The sequence below is a fragment of the Drosophila suzukii genome, assembly GCF_043229965.1.
Source record: "Drosophila suzukii chromosome Y unlocalized genomic scaffold, CBGP_Dsuzu_IsoJpt1.0 scf_Y1, whole genome shotgun sequence".
In the NCBI taxonomy this organism is placed as follows: domain Eukaryota; kingdom Metazoa; phylum Arthropoda; class Insecta; order Diptera; family Drosophilidae; genus Drosophila; species Drosophila suzukii.
The window spans coordinates 63,299-85,931 of NW_027255895.1; the positions used below are offsets into that span (position 1 = coordinate 63,299).

At 35.9% G+C, this 22,633-nt stretch overlaps 1 protein-coding gene across 1 annotated transcript; it reads left to right on the forward strand.

The window, feature by feature from the left end:
* The first annotated feature begins 399 nt into the window (after window positions 1-399).
* Window positions 400-21,660, forward strand: LOC139353903 (RNA polymerase-associated protein CTR9 homolog). The gene is made up of 6 exons (XM_070998118.1): window positions 400-507; window positions 559-809; window positions 19,369-19,744; window positions 19,811-19,971; window positions 20,042-20,241; window positions 20,293-21,660. The coding sequence occupies exon 6, from the start codon at window positions 21,137-21,139 to the stop codon at window positions 21,491-21,493; it is 357 nt and encodes a 118-aa protein (XP_070854219.1). The 5' UTR covers window positions 400-507; window positions 559-809; window positions 19,369-19,744; window positions 19,811-19,971; window positions 20,042-20,241; window positions 20,293-21,136; the 3' UTR covers window positions 21,494-21,660.
* Window positions 21,661-22,633: the final 973 nt, after the last annotated feature.

Genomic DNA, 22,633 nt, shown 5'->3' on the forward strand with positions numbered 1-22,633 from the left:
TACATTTTAAATAAATCGGACGGCTTTATCATATAAATGTCATGAAACAAATAATTAATATAAACATAATTTGAATTGAAATAATTATAGTTTCGTTATTTTTGACCATATCCTCTTCTACTTCAGTGTATTGTATTTTTTAAATATTTCAGAATAACGAACTAAATTTTATAAGAGCCGGACCAATTACGAAATATCCATATAAAATGTTGCTTCATGCATTGACCAAATTAAAAGCAACATCACGATTCAATTCATAGTAAAACTGTTTAATTTTGTTCATGTCTTTTGGTATTTTACAAATACAATTTCAAATTGTAGATGAACTAGTTCTGTGGACTCGAAAGTTTTGGTAAATGCGATCTATCGATAGAACTGAACAGTGCTCAGCAACGCATCACTAAATGTCAACGTGCTTAGTGTCATTTAATATAATTTCCTTTTCATTTTTGGTGTCGACCGATTCAGTTCGCTTATCTCAGATTTCTTTTCGAAGAAAGAAGAAAGGTAAAGCTCTTGCTTAACTCTTTTTCATTTGCTAAAAGTGTTTTTCCACAGCTTCTTAACCATGTAGCCCAGGAACGCCAACGAACCCACCATTTTTCGTTTTATATGGGCCAATAAACGCCATGTCATCGTCTGTTTGATGATGTTTGTAGTTTCGGGAGCGATGTCGATATGGGACTTGGACAAAGTGGTCGCGAATGAGGTAGTATTCTTGCTACTGGGCATCACTGGGCAGGAAACATCTTATGGAGCCACTGGAGCACACTACTGATGATCTTGGCCGTCATCTGGAGCCATTCGATGTACTGAAACGGAGAAACAAGAAAGGTAGCAGACTTCGGCAAGCCGAAGTTTATACACCCTTGTACGATTTAGGGTTTGGCGAGTTGGTGGAGTTTGATTAAACTTTTTGCGTGTTTCACTGCAGCAAACGAAAAATGTATATGTTCGTACCCAAAGGTACTCAACATGACCACACCCAACAAATCAAGCAGTAGCCAAGTTGGGAACAGTACCAGGCGCTCAGTAGCACCCACTGCATATGAGAATTGCTGATCAGCATATTATATGTCTCACTAACTCACCGTCTCACCGACTCAACGGCACACTGACCGGCCAATGCAGTCAGCACATTTTGCAGTGTCAGCCAACTACGCAAAGCCAAAAAAAAAATGCGCCACCTACCGGCGGTAGACAGATCTAAGCATTATGGGCAAATTTTTTTTTGGGTCAATCGATAGGTATTGATGAGAACAATCCATTTCAGTTACAATTTTTATTCTAGCATCAAAACTGTAGGAGCCACAGTTTTGGGCGGTTTGTGGGCGTTAGAGTGGGCGTGGCACTGTGCTGAAACAAACTTGCGCTGCGTAAGAAGCTCAGGAATCTGCACGCCAAATCTCAATAGCCTAGCTCCCATAGTTTCCGAGATCTCAGCGTTCATCCGGACAGACGGACATGGCTAGATCGACTCGGCTAGTGATCCTGATCAAGAATATATATACTTTGTGGGGTCGGAAACGCTTCCTTCTGCCTGTTACATACTTTCCGACGAATCTAGTATACCCTTTTACTCTACGAGTAACGGGTATAAAAATGTCACGATCATGTCTATAAAGAGTATACTTAATTGCCCCCATCGCCCCCACATCCCCATGTGACAATATTGATCATGTATCCTTCCCCTCCTTATGTTCAATTAATAGTCAGGTGAAAAACGTGTACGTGAGAAAGGTCGCACAACCATAGTACCCAAAGGTTGTTATCTTAGAGGAACATATCCGATCATGTTGGGGAAAGGTGTAATCACGTACCCTTTTGCCTCATTATCACAGGTGTTGCTGTGCACGTGTGAAAGGTCGCACACCCAAAGTATTCAAAGATGGTTATCTTAGAGGAACATGTCCGATAATGTTGGGGAATAATGTTTCCTATGATTGTAAAACTAATTTAGAAATCAAAAGAACCCCAATAAAATAAATCTCACAAGTTAATGATTCTCAGATGTGGAATATTTTCAAATACACATTTTTGTTTCCGCCCCAGAACGTTTAACTGGTAAATTGTCTAAGATTCTCTCCTTTCCACAAATGGGTCATAAAAGGGATTCAACATGCGCACCTGTCAATTACCTGACCGCAATAAAAGGGGCACATGCACAACCCAGAAGGCGCACGCTCATTGACAAGATCATGGGCCTCACGCCAACGACCTCATACGAGCTCATACGACGTTCCCATAATAGGGGTTGAAATCACGACCGCGCAACAACTCGCAAGTAGCCGACATATCTCAGTCAAGAAAATATTTTCCATTCTCCGTACCTGTAATTTTAACTCAAAATAAAAAGTCAGAAGTTTATTTTGGTACTGCGAACATGTTTTATTATGTTATTTAATCATTTTCATTCTTTTTTCTAGATTACAGTATTTATTCATAATGTTCAGTGCTTCTTTTTATACCCGTTACTCGTAGAGTAAAAGGGTATACTAGATTCGTCGGAAAGTATGTAACAGGCAGAAGGAAGCGTTTCCGACCCCATAAAGTATATATATTCTTGATCAGGATCACTAGCCGAGTCGATCTAGCCATGTCCGTCAGTCTGTCTGTCCGTCTGTCCGTCTGTCCGTCTGTCTGTCCGGATGAACGCTGAGATCTCGGAAACTATGAGAGCTAGGCTATTGAGATTTGGCGTACAGATTCCTGAGCTTCTTACGCAGCGCAAGTTTGTTTCAGTAGACTGCCACGCCCACTTAAACGCCCACAAACCGCGAAAACCTGTGACGCCCACAATTTGCATGCTAGATAAAAAATTTTAACTGAAATGTATTGGTGTCGTCAATACCTATCGATTGATCCAAAAATAAATTTGCCACGTCCACTCTAACGCCCATAACGCTTAAATCTGTCTACCGCCGGTAGATGGCGCATTTTAATCTCGCTTTGCTGCTTGCATATCTCCATTTCCCTTTGAGTAACGGGTATCTGATAGTCGAGGTACTCGACTATAGCGTTCTTCCTTGTTTGTAATCCGAAATTCGATGGCATACACAAGTATCAACTCCCTCAGTGGCTGCATCATTGCTCCACACGCAGGTGTCCATATGATTTCCATGATAAGATGTTTTTATATTACCTCGTTCACATTCAAAGAGTTTTGATTGTATGAACTGGAGCCGTACATAGTCTGCATTGAACAGAATTCCGTCAAATACTTTCAAAAAGTTATTTATTTTAACTGAATGCATGTTGTCTATCTAAGTCAACAATCTCGTCTTACCCTTTTAAATATGCTTACACGATTTATAAGGAAATTTCTACAGGTTTTCATCTTCTTCTTTTACCCAAAAATATGCATTCTCGAAATTCAAGAAATGAAAAATCTTTGATTTTTCCTCTTCTTTTACCCAAAAATGTACATTCTCGAAATTCAACAAATGAAAATCTTTGTTTTTTCCCAAACTCGAAATGATTTTTTCCAAACTGTCCCCTAGTGGCTACCTGAGTATGATGGTGTGTCTAAAAAATGACCTTTCCTTTCCCACCTGCAGCAAAGTATGCGCGACCTCTTCTAACCAACACTCTCCTTTATTCTATGATTTTGTGTCTCCTTTATCGATTTGATGGTTACACTTGTATCAAATATTTTTCAAAATCAATACTTCTCATCTCTTCTAACCAATGAACAGTCGATGTAACCTACTAGAATTGCCTATATTGTTTTCAAATTTAAAAAAATCTTAAGTATGCATCTCTCATCTTCAATATTATCGTTCACACCCACTTCAAACACTATAAATGATCGAGGACAACAGTTAGTCTTCCAAAAATAGTCTTGAAGTGGGATACTCTGCTACGTCAAACACAACTTAAGTAAAAGTGAAAAAGTGATCGTGAAAAAAGAATTTTAACAAAACGAATAAAATAAAATGAATAACCAAAATCAGTTTTGCCAATCCTGCAAGTGTTTCTTGCTAAAGAATAAGTGGGCAAATCATGTCCGTTCGGAGTTGCATAAGCGAAATGCAACTCAACCCCTTGACGGAAGAGATAAAAAAATTTCTGAGGGATTCAAGGGAAGAATACTACATTACATGTATGTAAACGATGGATCGGACTTGATCTTACCTGAGAGTTTCTTGAGTGAAGCTGGATTGTCCCTGCTACCTCATCTCAGCATTCTGTTAGAAAGTTATACTTCAGCAAAAGTCAACTTTGAACTATTTGCAGAGTATATACTTTTTAAAGATGAATCTGAAGAAATTGATATGAAAAGCTTTCAAAGTAAAATGACGATCATGAACAAAGATTCTGACTTAGAAAATATCTTCCATGAACATACGTTTGTAACGAAAATGACCACTATTGTTTTAAATGGGCTTTGATTTCTGCCTTGAAAATTGTTAACAGGCCGCAAAGATGTTCGGCATATAATATTGATATATCGCTGGAGATAATTCGTATAAGTGATGAAATAATATTAGATTTCACAGGGTTGACTTTCCCCCTTGAAATAAAATGTATAAAAAATTTTTTAAAGAAGAATACTCATATGAGTTTAAACGTATTCGGATATAATGAAGAGACGAGGGAAATAATTGGACCACTTTTTCAATCGGAAGTGGAAAAGCCTCTTCATATCAATATGATGTTTTTGGAAGAAGGTGGAAATGGACATTACATGTACATTAAAAATATTTCAAGGTAAATTCTTTTATTCATTTTTATCTCTTTTAACCAATTAAATAATTTGTATATATTTCTCATTCAAAGACTAATGACTGCTCAGAGAGGAAATCAGAAGAGGGCGCAATATTTCTGCAATGTGTGTTTAAATTTTTCCAAAACTGAGGAAGCTGCATTGAAACACAAAACGCTCTGCAGTAAAAAGGTCTCAAAGATGCCACACCCCCAGAATAATACATTGGAATTTACCCAGGTTCAACATCAGCTTCAAGTTCCATTCGTTGTCTACGCGGATTTTGAATGCATTCTGGAACCGAAAAATCTTGAAGTGAGCCCTAAACTATTTAATATTAATGAACATATTCCAATATCATATGCGTATTATATAAAGTGTGCTTTTGATTCTAGACTAGATAAATTTGTTTTAGAAACAGGAAAAAATTCGGGAGTAAGTTTTGTAGATTCATTGATAAAAAATTTAACTAAATTGAGTGATGACTACTTAAATAAAATAGTTCCTATGAGAATGACTTTGGATGACCAGAAAATATTTGATAATTCATTGAATTGTTCTATTTGTCAGAAAGATTTAGGGACTGATAGGGTTAGAGATCATTGTCATTTCACAGGTCGCTTTAGAGGTGCAGCCCACTCTAAGTGTAACTTGGATTATAAAGTTAACAAATTCATACCAGTATTTTTTCATAATTTTTCAAAATACGACTGTCATTTGTTTATTCAAGAGTTGGGAAAGATTCCCGGTGAAATTTCCGTAATACCAATAAATAAGGAAAACTATTTTTCTGTCTCAAGGAAAATAAAAAGTTTAAGTGGAAATAGTTTTGAAATTCGTTTTCTCGATACATATAGATTTATGCCGTCAAGTTTAGATACCCTAGCTTCTAATTTACAATAGTTGACGATCAATTGAACACTGTAAAATCGTTTTTCAGTAATGATATAGAATTTCGACTAATGCGTAAGAAGGGTATATTTCCCTATGAATATTTAGACTCCGCTAGTAGACTCTTAAAGATTATTTAGAATAATATTTAAAAACTGATGTATTTCTTTTAACCGACATTTTTGAAAACTTCCGAAAAATTTGTATGCAAATTTATTCACTTGACCCAGCTCAGTATTTTACGACACCAGGTCTATCTTGGGAGGCAATGTTGAAATCTACAAATATTCAACTTGAATTGCTGATAGATATAGATATGTATAGATTTATTCAAAGTAGCATTCGAGGTGGTTTAGTTCAATGTTGTCATAGATATACAAAAGCAAATAACAAATATCTGTCAGATTATGATTCCTCGAAGGAGTCTTCATTTTTAATGTATGTAGATGCGAATAACTTGTATGGTTGGGCAATGTCACAACCTTTACCATATAAAGATTTTAAGTGGATCTACCACAGACATAGACAATTTTGATATTAATAATATTCCAATCGATAGCAAATACGGTTATTTTTTGGAAGTGGACTTAATATATCCATACCGTTTACATGATCTTCATAATGATCTTCCATTTTGTCCGTCAAATTGTCTGGCCTGAAAAGAGGATAAGGTAAAAAAATTAATTGCTGACCTGGGAAATAAGAAAAATTATGTAATACATTATCGGAATTTGCAACAATGTATACAGAATGGGTTAGTATTGAAAAAGATCCATAGAGGTGTTCAGTTTTTAAAAAGCCTTGGTTAAAGAATTACATTGATCTAAACACTTTACATAGACAAAATGCAAAAAATAAATTTGAAAAAGATTTTTTTAAATTAATGAATAATTCTGTTTACGGAAAAACAATGGAAGATCCCGAGCGCAGGGTCGATATTAAGCTTATTAGTTCATGGGAAGCTCCGGATAACTCCAGGACTGGACGAAAAGCACATTGTGCCAAAACTTTAATTTCAAAATCCAATTTTCATAGTGCAACTAAAATTAATGATAATTTCTATGCAATTCAAATGAAAAGATTGTCCGTTCTATTTAATAAGCCAATGTATTTAGGATTTGCAGTATTAGACTTATCGAAATGGAAAATGTACGATTTTCACTATCAATATATGAAGCCAAAGTTTCAGGAAAAGTTACTCTTAAATTATATGGATACTGATTTATTTATCTATACAATAAAAACTGAAGATTTTTATAAAGATATTCGTAATGATCGGACTATTCAGATGAAAGAATTAATCTATATAACTTTAAAAGAGTTAACAAAAAAGTTTAGGGTTTTTTAAAGATGAGCTTAACGGTAAACTCATGACAGAATTTGTAGGTCTGTGCTCAAAGGTTTATTGTTATAGAATAGATCAAGTTAAATCTTCACATAATAAAGCAAAGGGAGTGAGTTCACGAAATCTTACAATCGAAGACTATAAAAACGTTTTATTAACTGGGGCCTCACTATATGGTAATAGAACAATGTTTAGATCAAAAGCACATAAAATAACTACAGTTAAAGTAAATAAAAAAATTCTTTGTGGCAAAGATAACAAAAGAAAACGTAATGTTAATGAAACACAATTTTTAGAGTTAAGTAATGAAGACCATGGTACGACATCAATAAAACATCAGAGATTAATTGAAAAAGATATTTTAGAAAATGTTGAACGGCTAGAATCAAATTCATTTTGCTTGGGTGAGATGATACAAAATAATTATGTGAACGATGGAGAATCATTAGATAGCCTTAAATTTCAAAAGGAACATATTGAAAAATAACTATTTTATAAATCAGTTGAATTGGAGATGTTTTATTATGATCGAGACTTTGGAAAATATAATAAAAATGATTTTGAGTTTGTAAAAAGTATTTTTATTATATTTAATTTTAATTTAAAACATTGTACAAAAATATTAATATTAAACTTAATATAAGATAAGATAATATGTAAATAAAAATTAATTAAATAAATCATTTATTATACTACAAAATGTCTTCCTTGTTTATCCAGCTAGTCTTTGAAAACCCAAGCCACTTAACCAAAACTTTATTTCCTTTTCGCCTTACAATTTTTTCAACTAGGTTTGTGTGGGGAAATCGTGTTTTTTTCAGTTCTTCTTTATAGAATCCGCCCTGAATCGGGCTACCATCTAAATCTTCAAGTATGTATGTTTTAGGGTATGTATTATTCACCTTTCTAATTTTCAAGATTTCAGTTGTATAGTTCGGTGTATACCCTTTCTCAAAGACATGTTTGTATTTACTGATACGAACGTGGTCCCCCTTACGGAATTTACTTGCAACAAATATTTTCAGGTGATTATACGATGTTTGTAATATTTGTTTTTCATTGGAAGAATTGACTTTACTTTGACTCATTTTTATTGTTCTATGCTCTCTATTATTATATTTATTAATTAATTGTTTATACATATCTATCCACTTATATTTTCCATTGAAACTAAACTCACGCCACATTAACTCTTTAAGAGTTCTATTGAAACGTTCAACTATTGATGTTTTTAGAGTACTGAAGGTTGAATAATGATTTATCCTATAACTTTTCATTAACACCTTAAATTTGGAATTAAAGAATTCAGTGCCATCATGAGTTTGCAGGTTTCTTGGTGTTCCATGACCCGATTTAAATATTCTCTCCATGGCTTGGGAAACATCATTTGCATTTTTTGATTTTAATGCCTCACCCCAAGCATATTTCGAAAATGTGTCTATAACAGTCAACAAGTATCGGTACCCATCATTAGATTTTGAAAAGGCTCCCATTTCAACCAAATCTGCTTGCCACAGATCGTTTATACCCCTTGTAATCACTCGTCTTCGTTGAAAGTTTTTTCGAGATGGTCCGTGCAACTCATTTACGATTTCTCGCTTAATCATATTCTTCTAATAGGCTGAAAAGCGACACCTTCTAACTCAATTGTGTTTTTTTTCGGTAATGATATGGTTTTAATCTTTTCCAGAATTTTGGCAAAAATTTGGTCAGTGCTGTCTGCCCTCTTACTATTCAATTCAATTTTATTTTCTAAGCTTGAAATTTTTGTGAGTCGACGATTAACATTTTGAGTTATAATTTTTCTTAAGTCTTCTCCCAACTTTCCGAGGATCTCATCAGTATATTGTTTCGTTGCTAGATCATTGTTGTCTAAAGGCTTAGATCCGTTTTTGATACGTTTATTTTGAGCATCTAGATTACCGTCCTCATCGATGAATAATCCCTCAGTAGAATTAACACGTCTTTTCAAATGTTCTGATCGTTCCTTATCAACAGAAAAATGTCCAAACTTGTCGACAGACATGATGTTTATAAATGTAAAACATATTTGTCCTTCCTATTTATACTCATTAATATATAATCCTTTCTTCACGCAATTCCTCTAATATTGAAAAAATTTCGTTATTGTGGCTGGTGTTACCCGCTCCTTTTAATGCTACTAAAATTTCCAATCGTTCGACTAACTCATTTACATCATTCCAATATACATAGTTTGGATTTGATTTCTGAAGAGTCATGTAACCAAAGCCTGTTTTTGAGCGAAGTGGAGTAGACGTTGTAGGACTGAAATCTTTGTCTATCAACTTCTTAATAATATGGCTATATTTGTATGCTCGTGTACCCTTGATTCTGTTATTAGGTTTAAAGCCTACTCTATGTATATTCGTTTCTAAAATAATTTTTTTATACATTTTCAAGTCTTGATCATCATAGTTTTCAGGTTTACTAAGAAAAATTAGAGAGTACAGACCAGGAGTCAGATCACAACTCATTCCACTAGAAAATGTTATTTTATTATTTTTAGTTTTTAATTCTTTATCTCCCAAAGTTAATGAATTGTTTGCGCTTTTTTTTAGGTCCATAAACCTTATCCAACACATTTCCTCTGGTCAAATTACTGATATTAAAATCATAATTATAACAAGTGTTATTATCTTCTAGCTCTGCATCCACACCCATATCGGCCTCTCCTGTATACATTGGTAAAGGTGCTGTCCCTTCTTCTTCACTTTTTTCCTTTTTCTCTTCTTCTATATCTTCCTCTATATTCGTTTGTGAAAAGAATTGATTATAGGAATCACTATCATCGAAAGACCTTGGTGGAGTTATGTTTCGATTAGACTGCGGATCTTTCTCATTAGTTGTAAAGTAGAAATCGTCAAGCTCTCTCTCATCATCATCGTATTTCTTAATTTGCTTCATTTCACGCTTTACTTTTATTCTATCTTTTACATTAGAAATCTTTTGTTTTTATTTTCCTTAACAAGTTCATGTAAGGGTTCAGTAATAGGTTTAAAAGTTTCCTCCAATTGTAAATTCGTGTGATTTTTGACTTGTTTGAGATCATCGAATTTTCGCTTCAAAGCAAATCTAGCTTTGGTTAACTGTGACAAAATATTCATTGTAGTATATTGTTCAAACTTTATAGGTGAAAAATTTAAAATTTCCGAAATTCATGTAGTCACTCCTCAGTTACTAAACAAATACTGTTTAGGGAACGCCAAGATCTGTAATATTTATATACCATTTCCGAATAAAAAAAAAGATTCGATACATTTTCTTCATTATATTTTAAAAAGTGTATTTATTGTTATAATCTTAAAATCTCAATCTTTTAAATGATTACTGACTTATTTCTAAATACAAATTGTCATTACTTTTATAAATATTAAATTTTCCATCAACCATTTCATTGATGATATCATCTTGAAGAGAGGTGTACCTTTCCGGCATGTACAGAATGTGCTCCTCCAACTCGAGAGCAATAGATTCTCCAACCTTTGTTGTTTTGCGCTCCGCCTTGAGGATCGGAAATCTTACATTTTCAGGCATCCTTGTCTTCGATAGCAGTGTCTTTTTATTAAATTTATTGAACTCTTTAACTACAATGTTCATCTGGTTTTCCTGATTCATGATGGTTGTTTAGTTTTTTGGACTTGATACAGTTGTTCCACGTTGTTATACCCGTTACTCGTAGAGTAAAAGGGTATACTAGATTCGTCGGAAAGTATGTAACAGGCAGAAGGAAGCGTTTCCGACCCCATAAAGTATATATATTCTTGATCAGGATCACTAGCCGAGTCGATCTAGCCATGTCCGTCTGTCCGTCTGTCCGTCTGTCCGTCTGTCCGTCTGTCCGTCTGTCCGTCTGTCCGTCTGTCCGTCTGTCCGTCTGTCCGTCTGACCGTCTGTCCGTCTGTCCGTCTGTCCGTCTGTCCGTCTGTCCGTCTGTCTGTCCGTCCGGATGAACGCTGAGATCTCGGAAACTATGAGAGCTAGGCTATTGAGATTTGGCGTACAGATTCCTGAGCTTCTTACGCAGCGCAAGTTTGTTTCAGTAGACTGCCACGCCCACTCTAACGCCCACAAACCGCCAAAACTGTAACTCCTACAGTTTTGATGCTAGATAGAAAATTTTAACTGAAATGTATTGTTCTCATCAAAACCTATCGATTGACCTAAAAAAAAGTTAGCCACGCCCACTTAAACGCCCACAAACCGCGAAAACCTGTGACGCCCACAATTTGCATGCTAGATAAAAAATTTTAACTGAAATGTATTGGTGTCGTCAATACCTATCGATTGATCCAAAAATAATTCTGCCACGCCCACTCTAACGCCCATAACGCTTAAATCTGTCTACCGCCGGTAGGTGGCGCATTTTAATTTCGCTTTGCTGCTTGCATATCTCCATTTCCCTTTGAGTAACGGGTATCTGATAGTCGAGGTACTCGACTATAGCGTTCTTCCTTGTTTTTAGCTGTATTTTGATGTTTACTACCTGTTTTGCAGTTGTTCAGTACTTGTTTCGTAGTTGCTTACTACTTGTTTTAGCTGGTTAATAGCTGTTATTAGATGGTTATTATCTGTTTAGTAGCTGTTAACTAGTTGTTTACTAGTTGTTATAAGCTGGTCACCAGCTGTTTTGAGCTGTTATGAGCAGTTATAGGCTTTTTTTCACCAGCTGTCACCAGCTGTTTTGAGCTGTTATGAGCAGTTATAGGCTTCTTTTGTTAAGAATGATCAAAAATTCTTGTCCTCTAGATGACGTTCGATGTGAAGTAGAAACTTAGACTGTGAATTTAAACGCGTGCAGGTCCACTTTTTATACCATACAGAGTTCACACATACACGTACCCTTACATTGATTTTCAACCCCCCAAATGTAAATTAACCATTTAAATATACCGGTTTTGACTCCACATTTTCTACGAAAGAAAGTAGAAAAGCGAGGCACAGGTGTCCACAGTTGTATGTATCAAAGTCTTGAACTCTATCGTAGTTGTATTGTATTCTATGTCCCAAGTATTTCACAACTTCTCTAAATGGCTGAAGATTTTCAAAACTGTCGAAATAATGTATATTATTTTTATTATACCCGTTACTCGTAGAGTAAAAGGGTATACTAGATTCGTCGGAAAGTATGTAACAGGCAGAAGGAAGCGTTTCCGACCCCATAAAGTATATATATTCTTGATCAGGATCCCTAGCCGAGTCGATCTAGCCATGTCCGTCTGTCCGTCTGACCGTCTGTCCGTCTGTCCGTCTGTCTGTCCGTCCGGATGAACGCTGAGATCTCGGAAACTATGAGAGCTAGGCTATTGAGATTTGGCGCTTCCTGATTCCTGAGCTTCTTACGCAGCGCAAGTTTGTTTCAGTAGACTGCCACGCCCACTCTAACGCCCACAAACCGCCCAAAACTGTAACTCCTACAGTTTTGATGCTAGATAGAACATTTTAACTGAAATGTATTGTTCTCATCAATACCTATCGATTGACCTAAAAAAAAGTTTGCCACGCCCACTTAAACGCCCACAAACCGCGAAAACCTGTGACGCCCACAATTTGCATGCTAGATAAAAAATTTTAACTGAAATGTATTGGTGTCGTCAATACCTATCGATTGATCCAAAAATAATTTTGCCACGCCCACTCTAACGCCCATAACGCTTAAATCTGTCTACCGCCGGTAGGTGGCGCATTTTAATTTCGCTTTGCTGCTTGCATATCTCCATTTCCCTTTGAGTAACGGGTATCTGATAGTCGAGGTACTCGACTATAGCGTTCTTCCTTGTTTTTATTATATGCAACCCAATGTGTACCACTTGATCGTGAATTATCTAAGTTTACTATACCACACTCCCTACTTTTTGGTGCTTCTGGGAGTAGATCTCTCATAAACACCCCTCTAAAATGTGGGATATATTTCCTAGCAAAATGTATAATGTCGATATTTGATAGTGGTCTATTGGGTAGCAGAGAAATTAGTTTTTTCGCTTTTTAATTCCTTTCCCCTTACTATAGGGCTTAAGAAAGAAACCATAACCCTTTCTATAGGGCTGGAGATATAATCCTTCTCCTATAGCAACACTTTCAATTTTCCTATTGTGACGTTTTTTCTCCTCCATATCTTCCTTAGCCATTCTCGCATTGTTAATTGTTTTTGCAATTGCTGCACTACCACTTGCTAAACTACCAAGAGCGCTGAGGGCTGTCAAGATCGGCACGATTGGTAGAAAACCTCCAATTTTGGGTACATTAATAGCACGAGGTACTTTAACATTTTTCTTAGAACCCATTGATTGATGAATTGATTTACGTGCAACTTTAATTGCACTCATAATGTTTAATGGTTTTTGTTTTTTTTAATGTCTTAGTAGCAGCATTAATTACAGTCGAAGGGTTTGTCTTCTTCATTTTATTCTTCAATATCTTTTTCCTTCCTTTCTTTTCCGTTTTATTCAATCCCATACCAAATTTTTTCTTGGCTTTCATTATATTTGTACCAAAGTATGCTGCTGCTCTTTCACCAAGACTGCTATCTGGTGCCTTGACACGCGACCAGGCTTTGTCAATTAATATGGAGTCTGCCCTATGTCGTTCACTCAATGCCTTGTTTTGAGAATATGCGATATCGTGCTCTTTGCAAGCTTCATCCAATGGGTTTATTCCTTGATCACCACGTTCCAACCGTTTCTGTAACTTTGTACCCGGTCCACAAAAAATATATTTCGGAATATGGGCTTCAAACGGTAATGTATTAATTAGCTTATCGACAAGACCACCACCGTGTTTACAATTAAAAATACGACTGATGCGATTATAAAAACGTTTCCCCATTTTATTGATGTTTAATCATCAAAGATTTCTCATTGAATGAGGTACATTAGGTTAAAAGATGCGTTTAATAAGTCAGAAGCAAAAAATTGTAGTTAGAAATATTAACGATGAAAACGAGAAAAATCTACCGCCACGACATAGTGCTCTCTTACCGAACACAATAAGGGCTCTAATTGTTGGGCCTTCGAATTGTGGTAAAACTAATATTATGTTAAGTCTAATAGAGAGTCCTAATGGATTAAAATTCGAAAATGTTTATATATTTTCAAAAAGTTTATATCAACCTAAATATGAGTACTTGGAGAAATTAATCAAACCGATTAAAGGAATGGGATATCATACATTCTCCCATAATGAGGGTGTACTAGACACCAGTGAAGCTAAAACGTATAGTCATATACCTAAACATCTGATTCGTGACAATGCCAACTTTATTATAATGTTTAAGCAAGATGATTTAAATATGCGGCATATATATCGGGACCATATTAACACTGATATGAATTATGAAACATTTGTGAAAATTTGTCAAAAATGTTGGGAGGACAAGCACGGATTCCTATTAATTAGCAAGGATAACGAAATGGATAACGGAAGATACAGAAAAGGATTTGATCAATTTATTATGATTTAAGTAGTAATTTCAATATAAAGCTTGGTTAGATACCTACAATCCCACAGTTTATCAAGAGATTTCAATATGTCTAGATCACTTGCATTATCCTTGAATGGAAATAGTTCCATTATAAATACAAACTTTTTTCCACCTATCGAAGTGAATGGTCGAAATGAGTGCGCTCCTATCGATTTTAATATGTATAATTCGATTCCAAATATTGATGAAAAAAATAACCTCTTCCACATCGGTGACAAGGTTATTACAATTCCAACTGGATCATATGAATTGAATGATATCACCGATTTCATTTACAATAAACTAAAAGACTATAACCTTGAAAATACATTTAAAATTCAAAGTAATAATAATACACTTCAAGTTGAAATAACTACCATGCGAGAGTCAGTTTACTTTAATAAGGAAAGATCGGTTGGACACCTGTTTGGTTTCCATCAAAAAGTACTAGAACCACATCCTACAAAAACCTATCGATCAGATCAGACCGTGAACATATTAAAAATTAATACAATTCGTTTGGAATGTAATATAATCAGCGGTTCATATGTAGATAATACACCGAATCATACATTACATGAGTTTGGCATTAATGTTCCGCCTGGGTATAAAATGACAGTGACACCACATAACCTAATTTATTCACCAATCAACTGTGACGAAATAAGCACACTATCTATACGCATAGTTGATCAAAACGGTGATTTGGTGAATTTACGTGGTGAAAACGTTTCGATTCGCATGCACATTCGGTTAATAGAATGATTATTTATAATAAAAGACTTAGCTTAAGTCCTCAGCCAAGCATTACTAATTGTAAAGCTATAGAAAGAGGATCAAAAGTAAAAAGAAGCTCACTTTCTTTGAAAAATAAACTATTTTTAAAGTCGTTAGGCTTGAAGCTTCGAGTATAATATAAAAGGTGGAAAGGAAAACAATGAACGAAATTTTAAATGTTCGAGAAAAGGTTTACTCAGATGAGAGTATTTCGAAGAAAGAGTTTCATACTTATTCATCGTATAATCAAACATTTAAGCCAAACGATGAAATTCGAATTACTATTCAAAATCAAGACTTGTACGTGCTTCCTCACGAAAGTTATTTTAATTTTCAAGGAATTATTAGAAAAGATTCACCGAATGGACCTACAACTGAAAATGTTACCACTTTTTTTAAAAATAATTGTATGGCTTACTTTTTGGATGAAATTAAATACGAAATAAATGGATGTGAGATTGATAAAACACGATTTGTCGGTATGACTACAACCCTAAAAAATTATATATCTCTGGATAATCTTCAAAGTCAAAATCTATTAAATTCCGGATGGGGCAGTGGGGACGAAATATTTACGGGACCCCACTTTAACTTTTCTGTACCATTAAAAAATTTATTGGGATTTGCTGAGGATTATAAAAAAGTTTTGTTAAATTGTAAACACGAACTAGTGTTGATGCTAACTAAGAATCTTGGTGATGTGTTTGAACAAACCAGAAATGAACAAACTTTTAAGTTGAAAATGACGAATATAACCTGGAAAATTCCTTATGTAACTCCGAGCGATTTTGCAAAAATTAAGATGTACGATATTATTAAAAGTGGTGTAAACCTACCAATCGCATTCCGGAGTTGGGATTCATATGTTAACCCCAAATTGGGGTATGGAAGTCAACACAGCTGGAATGTGAAATTGTCGGCTAACCGCGATAAACCAAGATTTGCTATAATTGGATTTACACTAAATGGAGAACTTATCACAAATAACTTATCAAACTTGAAAGTTCACTTGAATTCAGAGTCATATCCATATGATAATCTGAATGTTGATTTTAGTAAGAATCAGTATGCTCGCTCACCTATATGAAATGTATACAAGATTTCAATCTAGTTACTATAATCGTGAATCACAATGAATTTAAATTGAAGGCCCCTATTATTGTGGTTGATCTTTCATATCAAAACGAATCAGTGAAAACTGGTCCTATTGATGTGAGAATTTCAATAGAACTGAAGACACCAAGTCATGAAAATACCCAAGCTTACTGTCTCCTCATACATGACCGTTTAGTTGAATATAACCCATTAAACGGACTAGTACAACGAATTGTTTAACATTAGAAAAATGTTGAATGATACTGTTTCGATTGATGTTCAAAGTTTCTTTGATAATAATAATAATTTTATTTTAAAGGAAATTGGAATTGTATTCGAAAAAGATCCAAACTTGAATAATAGTATTTTAATAGAACCACCATATGATTTTACTTTGCTAAATACAAAATCTCGAAAGACTGCAATTTGGTTAACCAATACACATCACAACATTTTTTGGAACGATGGAGAGAACAGTTTTCCACAAACTCGAAAGTATCTAAGGACAATTACTAGCGGAAAACAAATTATTTGTAAAGGTGTGGAAAAGAAACGATTTCTACAGAAGTTTTTTGGGAGTCGTCAGCTCATTAATATCGAGGAAATGGGCTGTCCGTCATTAAACAGGTTTAAAGGAAACCGGTTTCCCTATTGTGAAACACACCTTAAGGGCGGGGTTGTGCTCTAAACAATGCATACATTATTTTGACATTTTTTAAAAGTAGCTCCAAAACAATAAAATAATTGTTATACATCATTTTAAAGTTGAGACTAGATGTGTAAAGACCTACAAGAAAATAGAATTAACAAAATGAAATTTCATGAGGAAATTTACCAATTTATTGAACAATTTAAAGGAGAGATAACTGGTCAGCATTTTCAATATCTTCTAAACACAAAATCTATGTTCATGAATCGAGGTGGACATGATCTCAAAACTACGAATTATGGTGAATACTTTACATTTTGTAATCCATAAATGACGTCGGAAACGTGCGCCTGCTTCTTCTATGCAAATCGTCGGAATCAAAGCAGAAAATTAATTTCTATGTATAACAAAAATGTTCGCAATACCAAAATAAATGAATAAATGTATTATTATGCTACAAAATAAACTTCTGACTTTTTATTTCGAGTTAAAATTACAGGTACGGAGAATGGAAAATATTTCCTTGACTGAGATATGTCGGCTACTTGCGAGTTGTTGCGCGGTCGTGATTTCAACCCCTATTATGGGAACGTCGTATGAGCTCGTATGAGGTCGTTGGCGTGAGGCCAATGATCTTGTCAATGAGCGTGCGCCTTCTGGGTTGTGCATGTGTCCCTTTTATTGCGGTCAGGTAATTGACAGGTGCGCATGTTCGGGTAGCTCTTGCTTGAGGTCCATGATCTTGTCAATGAGCGTGCGCCTTCTGGGTTGTGCATGTGTCCCTTTTATTGCGGTCAGGTAATTGACAGGTGCGCATGTTCGGGTAGCTCTTGCTTGAATCCCTTTTATGACATGTTTATGACCCATTTGTGGAAAGGAGAGAATCTTAGACAATTTACCAGTTAAACGTTCTGGGGCGGAAACAAATATGCTAATTGTCCCAGAACCCGTCTTTCCCTACTACTCAGGGGTTAAGTGGCGCGGCAGAGGCGTCTGCAGTTGGCCTTTAATGTTCTCTTTTTTCTTTGGGTATTCCTTTTTACGTTTGCCTAAATGGTAATTAAAATATGCCCAGATGGTGTCTGGATGTCCGTCAGCGCGATGAGATAGGGGATAAGTGAGTCTCGAGGTCAATTGCAATCAGAGAGTTCTTTTACCATCACCTCTGTGCTCAGCAAACGCGGTCAAAGAGCGAAAAGGTCATTCGGATTCATTCAGCCAGTGAAATTAAAACTTTAATGAACCCACTTAAAATATAATGCAACAACATTTGATATCCCCTGTGATGTACTAAATTATTTCACACTTGAATATAAGGAATTTATTAAAATTCCGCTGCATCACAAAATGTTTTACCGCAAAACTGGAATATTTAAACATTTTTTCTTGCGCACGATGCCTTAAAAATTGTTTTTTTTTTACTATTAAAATATTACAAATTACAACTTACAGTTATTCCCAAACATTCTTTAAAAGCCTATAAAAAACAATTATTATTATTATTAAAGCAACAGACGCAGCGAACAGGTAACGGGCGACAGCCGCCAGTCGCTCATAAATGTAAACTTTTTGGGCTAGTTACATGTAATTATGCCATTTACTGGAGCGAAGATGAGAGGACTTTGCCGCACAGTCTGTGTGAAAATCATACTGCTGATGTCTTTTCACTTGATTGCCAATTTAATCGGCTAGCAATTTTCCGCCTTGCCTTGGCGCCATGATTAGTGGGCGTGGCCGAGACTAATTTGTGTATCAGTGCAAAAAAAGAAGTTGCCGATGAGCGATTTTCCCAGTGAAAAGGGGGGAAAATATTCAGAATGTCGGGCTTATATATTTATTTATATTTTTCCCCGTCTGACATTGGCGTGTGTATATTTTCCGTGCTCACTGGCACACATAATTCAAATACGTGCCGTGCATATGTGGGAAAATGGGGAAAATGGCATGCACACACTGACTGCAGTTAATCTTCGCTTAAGTCCTGTGTGCCTGTCAATATTTCCGTGTGACCAGGGATGAGCCTTTTTTGTCAGTGCATATCACTTTTTTCGAGCTCTTCTGAGAAAAACTCTTCTATAAGAACTCAATAATTGTGGGGTAAACAGCACTTATCCACTAACTTTTTATTGGCACTGTATTTATGCATTTACATTGAGATTTGTATGTTCATCAAATTCAATTTGCATTATGTAAATGCCAAAAAAATACCTACATGTTAAAATTTAAGTTAATTTTTAGCTTTATCAAAAATTTTTTTCATTTGTTTTTTGAACCCCTTTTCAAAGCAGGCTCTTGATTAAAAAGTTCATCGAAATTTGTGTATGGCGAACACTTTTAGGGATACACCATTTGCAATTTATCGTAGTTAAATACACTTTACCACGTTGGTAAATATATTATTAATTCATTTGTAAATTTTTAATATGCAGTTATGAAGTCTGCTGGAAACCAAAATCTATTATTCAAAATAAAATGAAAACAACGCTTCAAAGACGAAAAAATATTACTTTTAATTGAAAAAGCTCGAATTTTTATTGAACCACTCCGAAAATAAAGAAAAACACAAAAGGACAAAAGGGAAAATAGCATGAGCAGTCCTAGAACAAAAGGAAAAGCGTTTGCTCAGTCCTGCAATTTTCCTTGGTCACTTTCTGTGGCATACTTTTCGGGGAAATAAGTGGAATTAGCCGAGGGAAACAAAGGAAATATATCTAAATTTATCAAGAGGGAATGCTACAGTCGAATGCCTCGACTATCATGTACCCTCTACTCAGCTTACCAACTTGGAACGTTTTTGGCACACAGGTAAATATTGATAGACTAAAACAGAGCAAATGGCGGTATCTTAAAAAAAGTGATTTTAAACTGCAGCCCTGGCATTTACATTGAACACTGCTCAGTGAACAGGCTATTGATCAAATATTAAATGTTTATTAACCAAAGAAGCATTTCATACCTATTATTAAAGTTTGATGGTTTCTTAAGAAGAAAGCATTGGGTGGCTCTCGAGATATTAAGAAGAAAGAAGAAAGGTAAGGCAGTATAGCAGCTCTGTTGTTTTCATGTATTTTGGTATTTTAAATATAAAATTCAAAATTGCAGATGAACTAGTTCTCTAAACTTACAAGTTTTGGAAAATGCGATCTATCGATAGAACTGAACAGTGCTCAGCAACGCATCACTAAATGTCAACGTGCTTAGTGTCATTTAATCAAATTTCCTTTTCATTTTCGGTGTCGACCGATTCAGTTCGCTTTTCTGAAAGACATTTTCTCAGATTTCTTTTCGAAGAAAGAAGAAAGGTAAAGCACTTGTTTAACTCTTTTTCATTTGCTAAAGGTGTTTTTCCACAGCTTCTTAGCCATGTAGCCCAGGAACGCAAACGAACCCACCATTTTTCGTTTTATATAGGCAAATAAACGCCATGTCATCGTCTGTTTGATGATGTTCGTAGTTTCGGGAGCGATGTCGATATGGGATCTAGACAGAGTGGTCGCGGAGGAGTTAGTACACTTGATACTGGGCTTCACTGGGCAGGAAACATCTTGTGGAACCCCTGGAACACACTACTGACAATCTTGGCCGTCATCTGGAGCCATTCGATGTACTAAATTGGAGATACAAGAAAGGTAGCTGACTTCGGCAAGCCGAAGTTTATACACCCTTGCAGGTTATCCCTATGGAATCAAAGAGTTTTAAGATTTTTAGAAAACTAAAAAATAATTACAGAAATATTAAGAAAATGTTACATTTCAATTTACCAGCGCATGGGTATTATTTTGACAATTATTTTCCGAACTTTCCTGTAGCAGCTGTATGATATTGTAGTCCGATTTTTATTAAATTAAGATAATATGATCAAATGAGGTTCTCTAATCCTAGTGTTCATAAGTACAATGCTATCCTTCTTCCAAGAAGTCTGGTTTTTGTGCAAAGGCAGAGGAGCCTCTTTTGTTGGGTCTTCCACACATTACCCCATTTAAAATCGGCCGGATAATCCTTTACAGCAAAATAAACTAACATCCTTTCTCCATTAGCTAGTAAGATTCCGAGTGTCAGTAGGGTGCTCCAGTGGCTCCACGAGATGTTTCCTGCCCACTGAAACGCTAGCAAGTTTACTATCTCTGCGACCACGTTGTCTACATCCCATATCGGCATCGCTATCGAAACTAGGAACATCATCAAACATACGCAGATATGGCGATTGTTTGTCCATATGAAACGAATTATGGTCGGTTCGTTGACGATCCTGTGCGGCATGGGGAGTCAAGGGATTCGCCCTGTTGCTACCACCCAGCAGTCCCAGAGGAAGTTGCCCTGGTTGTCGATATCCTCAGACAGAAGTCGAACCATATTCTGGCCCTGATCGGACGTGGATCGCCAGGATCCTTGGGCTTCTTCAAAAGAGTCCAAATGGCAGATCCTCGAGGACCCGAGGATGTTCGCGTTGGGATAGCCCACTGTTTTTGGAGGATGGGTGATCTGGACAATGCCCGTCGCTTCTTTGAGATGGCTCTGGAGCACAACAGACGGAGTCGGAATGTCTTTCCTTAAAAGGCCATTCTGAAGCTAAGTCAACGCCACCCACATCGTTATAGGGAGGGTATAAGTCTCCCCAACGCGTCCTTTCAAATTGATGAACGGCATCCGGCAGTTCTAAGTATTCTTGCTACCTATTCCATTGGCGATCACTGAGACTGTTACTCTAAAAAAAAGCAAAAAATCACTAAATAATTTAAAATATACAAATTAAACAAATTCCTTTCTTGTCACACTATAAATATTTAGACACTTTTTTTAACTGGGTCACAACTTTCCATCTAAACATACTTTAGTCTAGGTCTTTAAGGGGTCCTTCTTATTCTCTGTTTATAAAACGCATTTTCCTTAATATACTTTATTCGATTTTGTATCTTGTTTAAGTATAACCAGAGTATTATAAGTCATGATTCCCAAAACTGTGTAAACCTTAAAACTCGTTTTCATAAAAAACAATGTTTTTTCGGTTAATGCACAGAATAAGTAAGCTAACCAAAAGATTTGAATTACCATTGAAGGTTTTTGGTAGGCCACTGGACTTTCTTCTTTCAGGGAACTACTTACTTGGTTCGGGCTACTCAAACTTAAAGGGCTTCCTTAAAGTTGGTTTAGGTGGGTCTACGAACAATTTTATGGTTAACATGTTTGGGGTGTCCGCTCGTAAATTCCTGGCTTGCCGGGTTTTGGGTTAGCAGCTTCTTTTGATATATGGCCCTTGCTCCGTTACGGGTTAGTACTTTTCAAATTAGATTTGGCACCCATCCCCTCGCGTCCTTTGTGTGGGAATGTCATAAAGCGAAACGAAGGACCTTTCTGTATTTACACAAGCGTGCGCATTCCACAAATAAATAGCTGAGGCAGCTCTCTCGTTTTGTAGTCTAGACTTGTGATTGGAGGACAATTAAAATACACCTCGGAGACCCTTCGAGGGATCAAACGACATGCTGTTCGCAGTCAGTCAGGTGTAAAAACTAATTTGCGGCAGTGTTCGCAGCATAGTTCCAATTCCGAGAACCGCAAACGAAACCTCAAGGTGAAAAGTTCAGGGTACACTGCACCCAGAGTGTGTGACTATCATGCTGGCTGGTCCAGTTTTCCTATCAGTTACTGGGTCAGCACTGGGTATGTGGACCATAAATCTCATGGCTGTTGCAA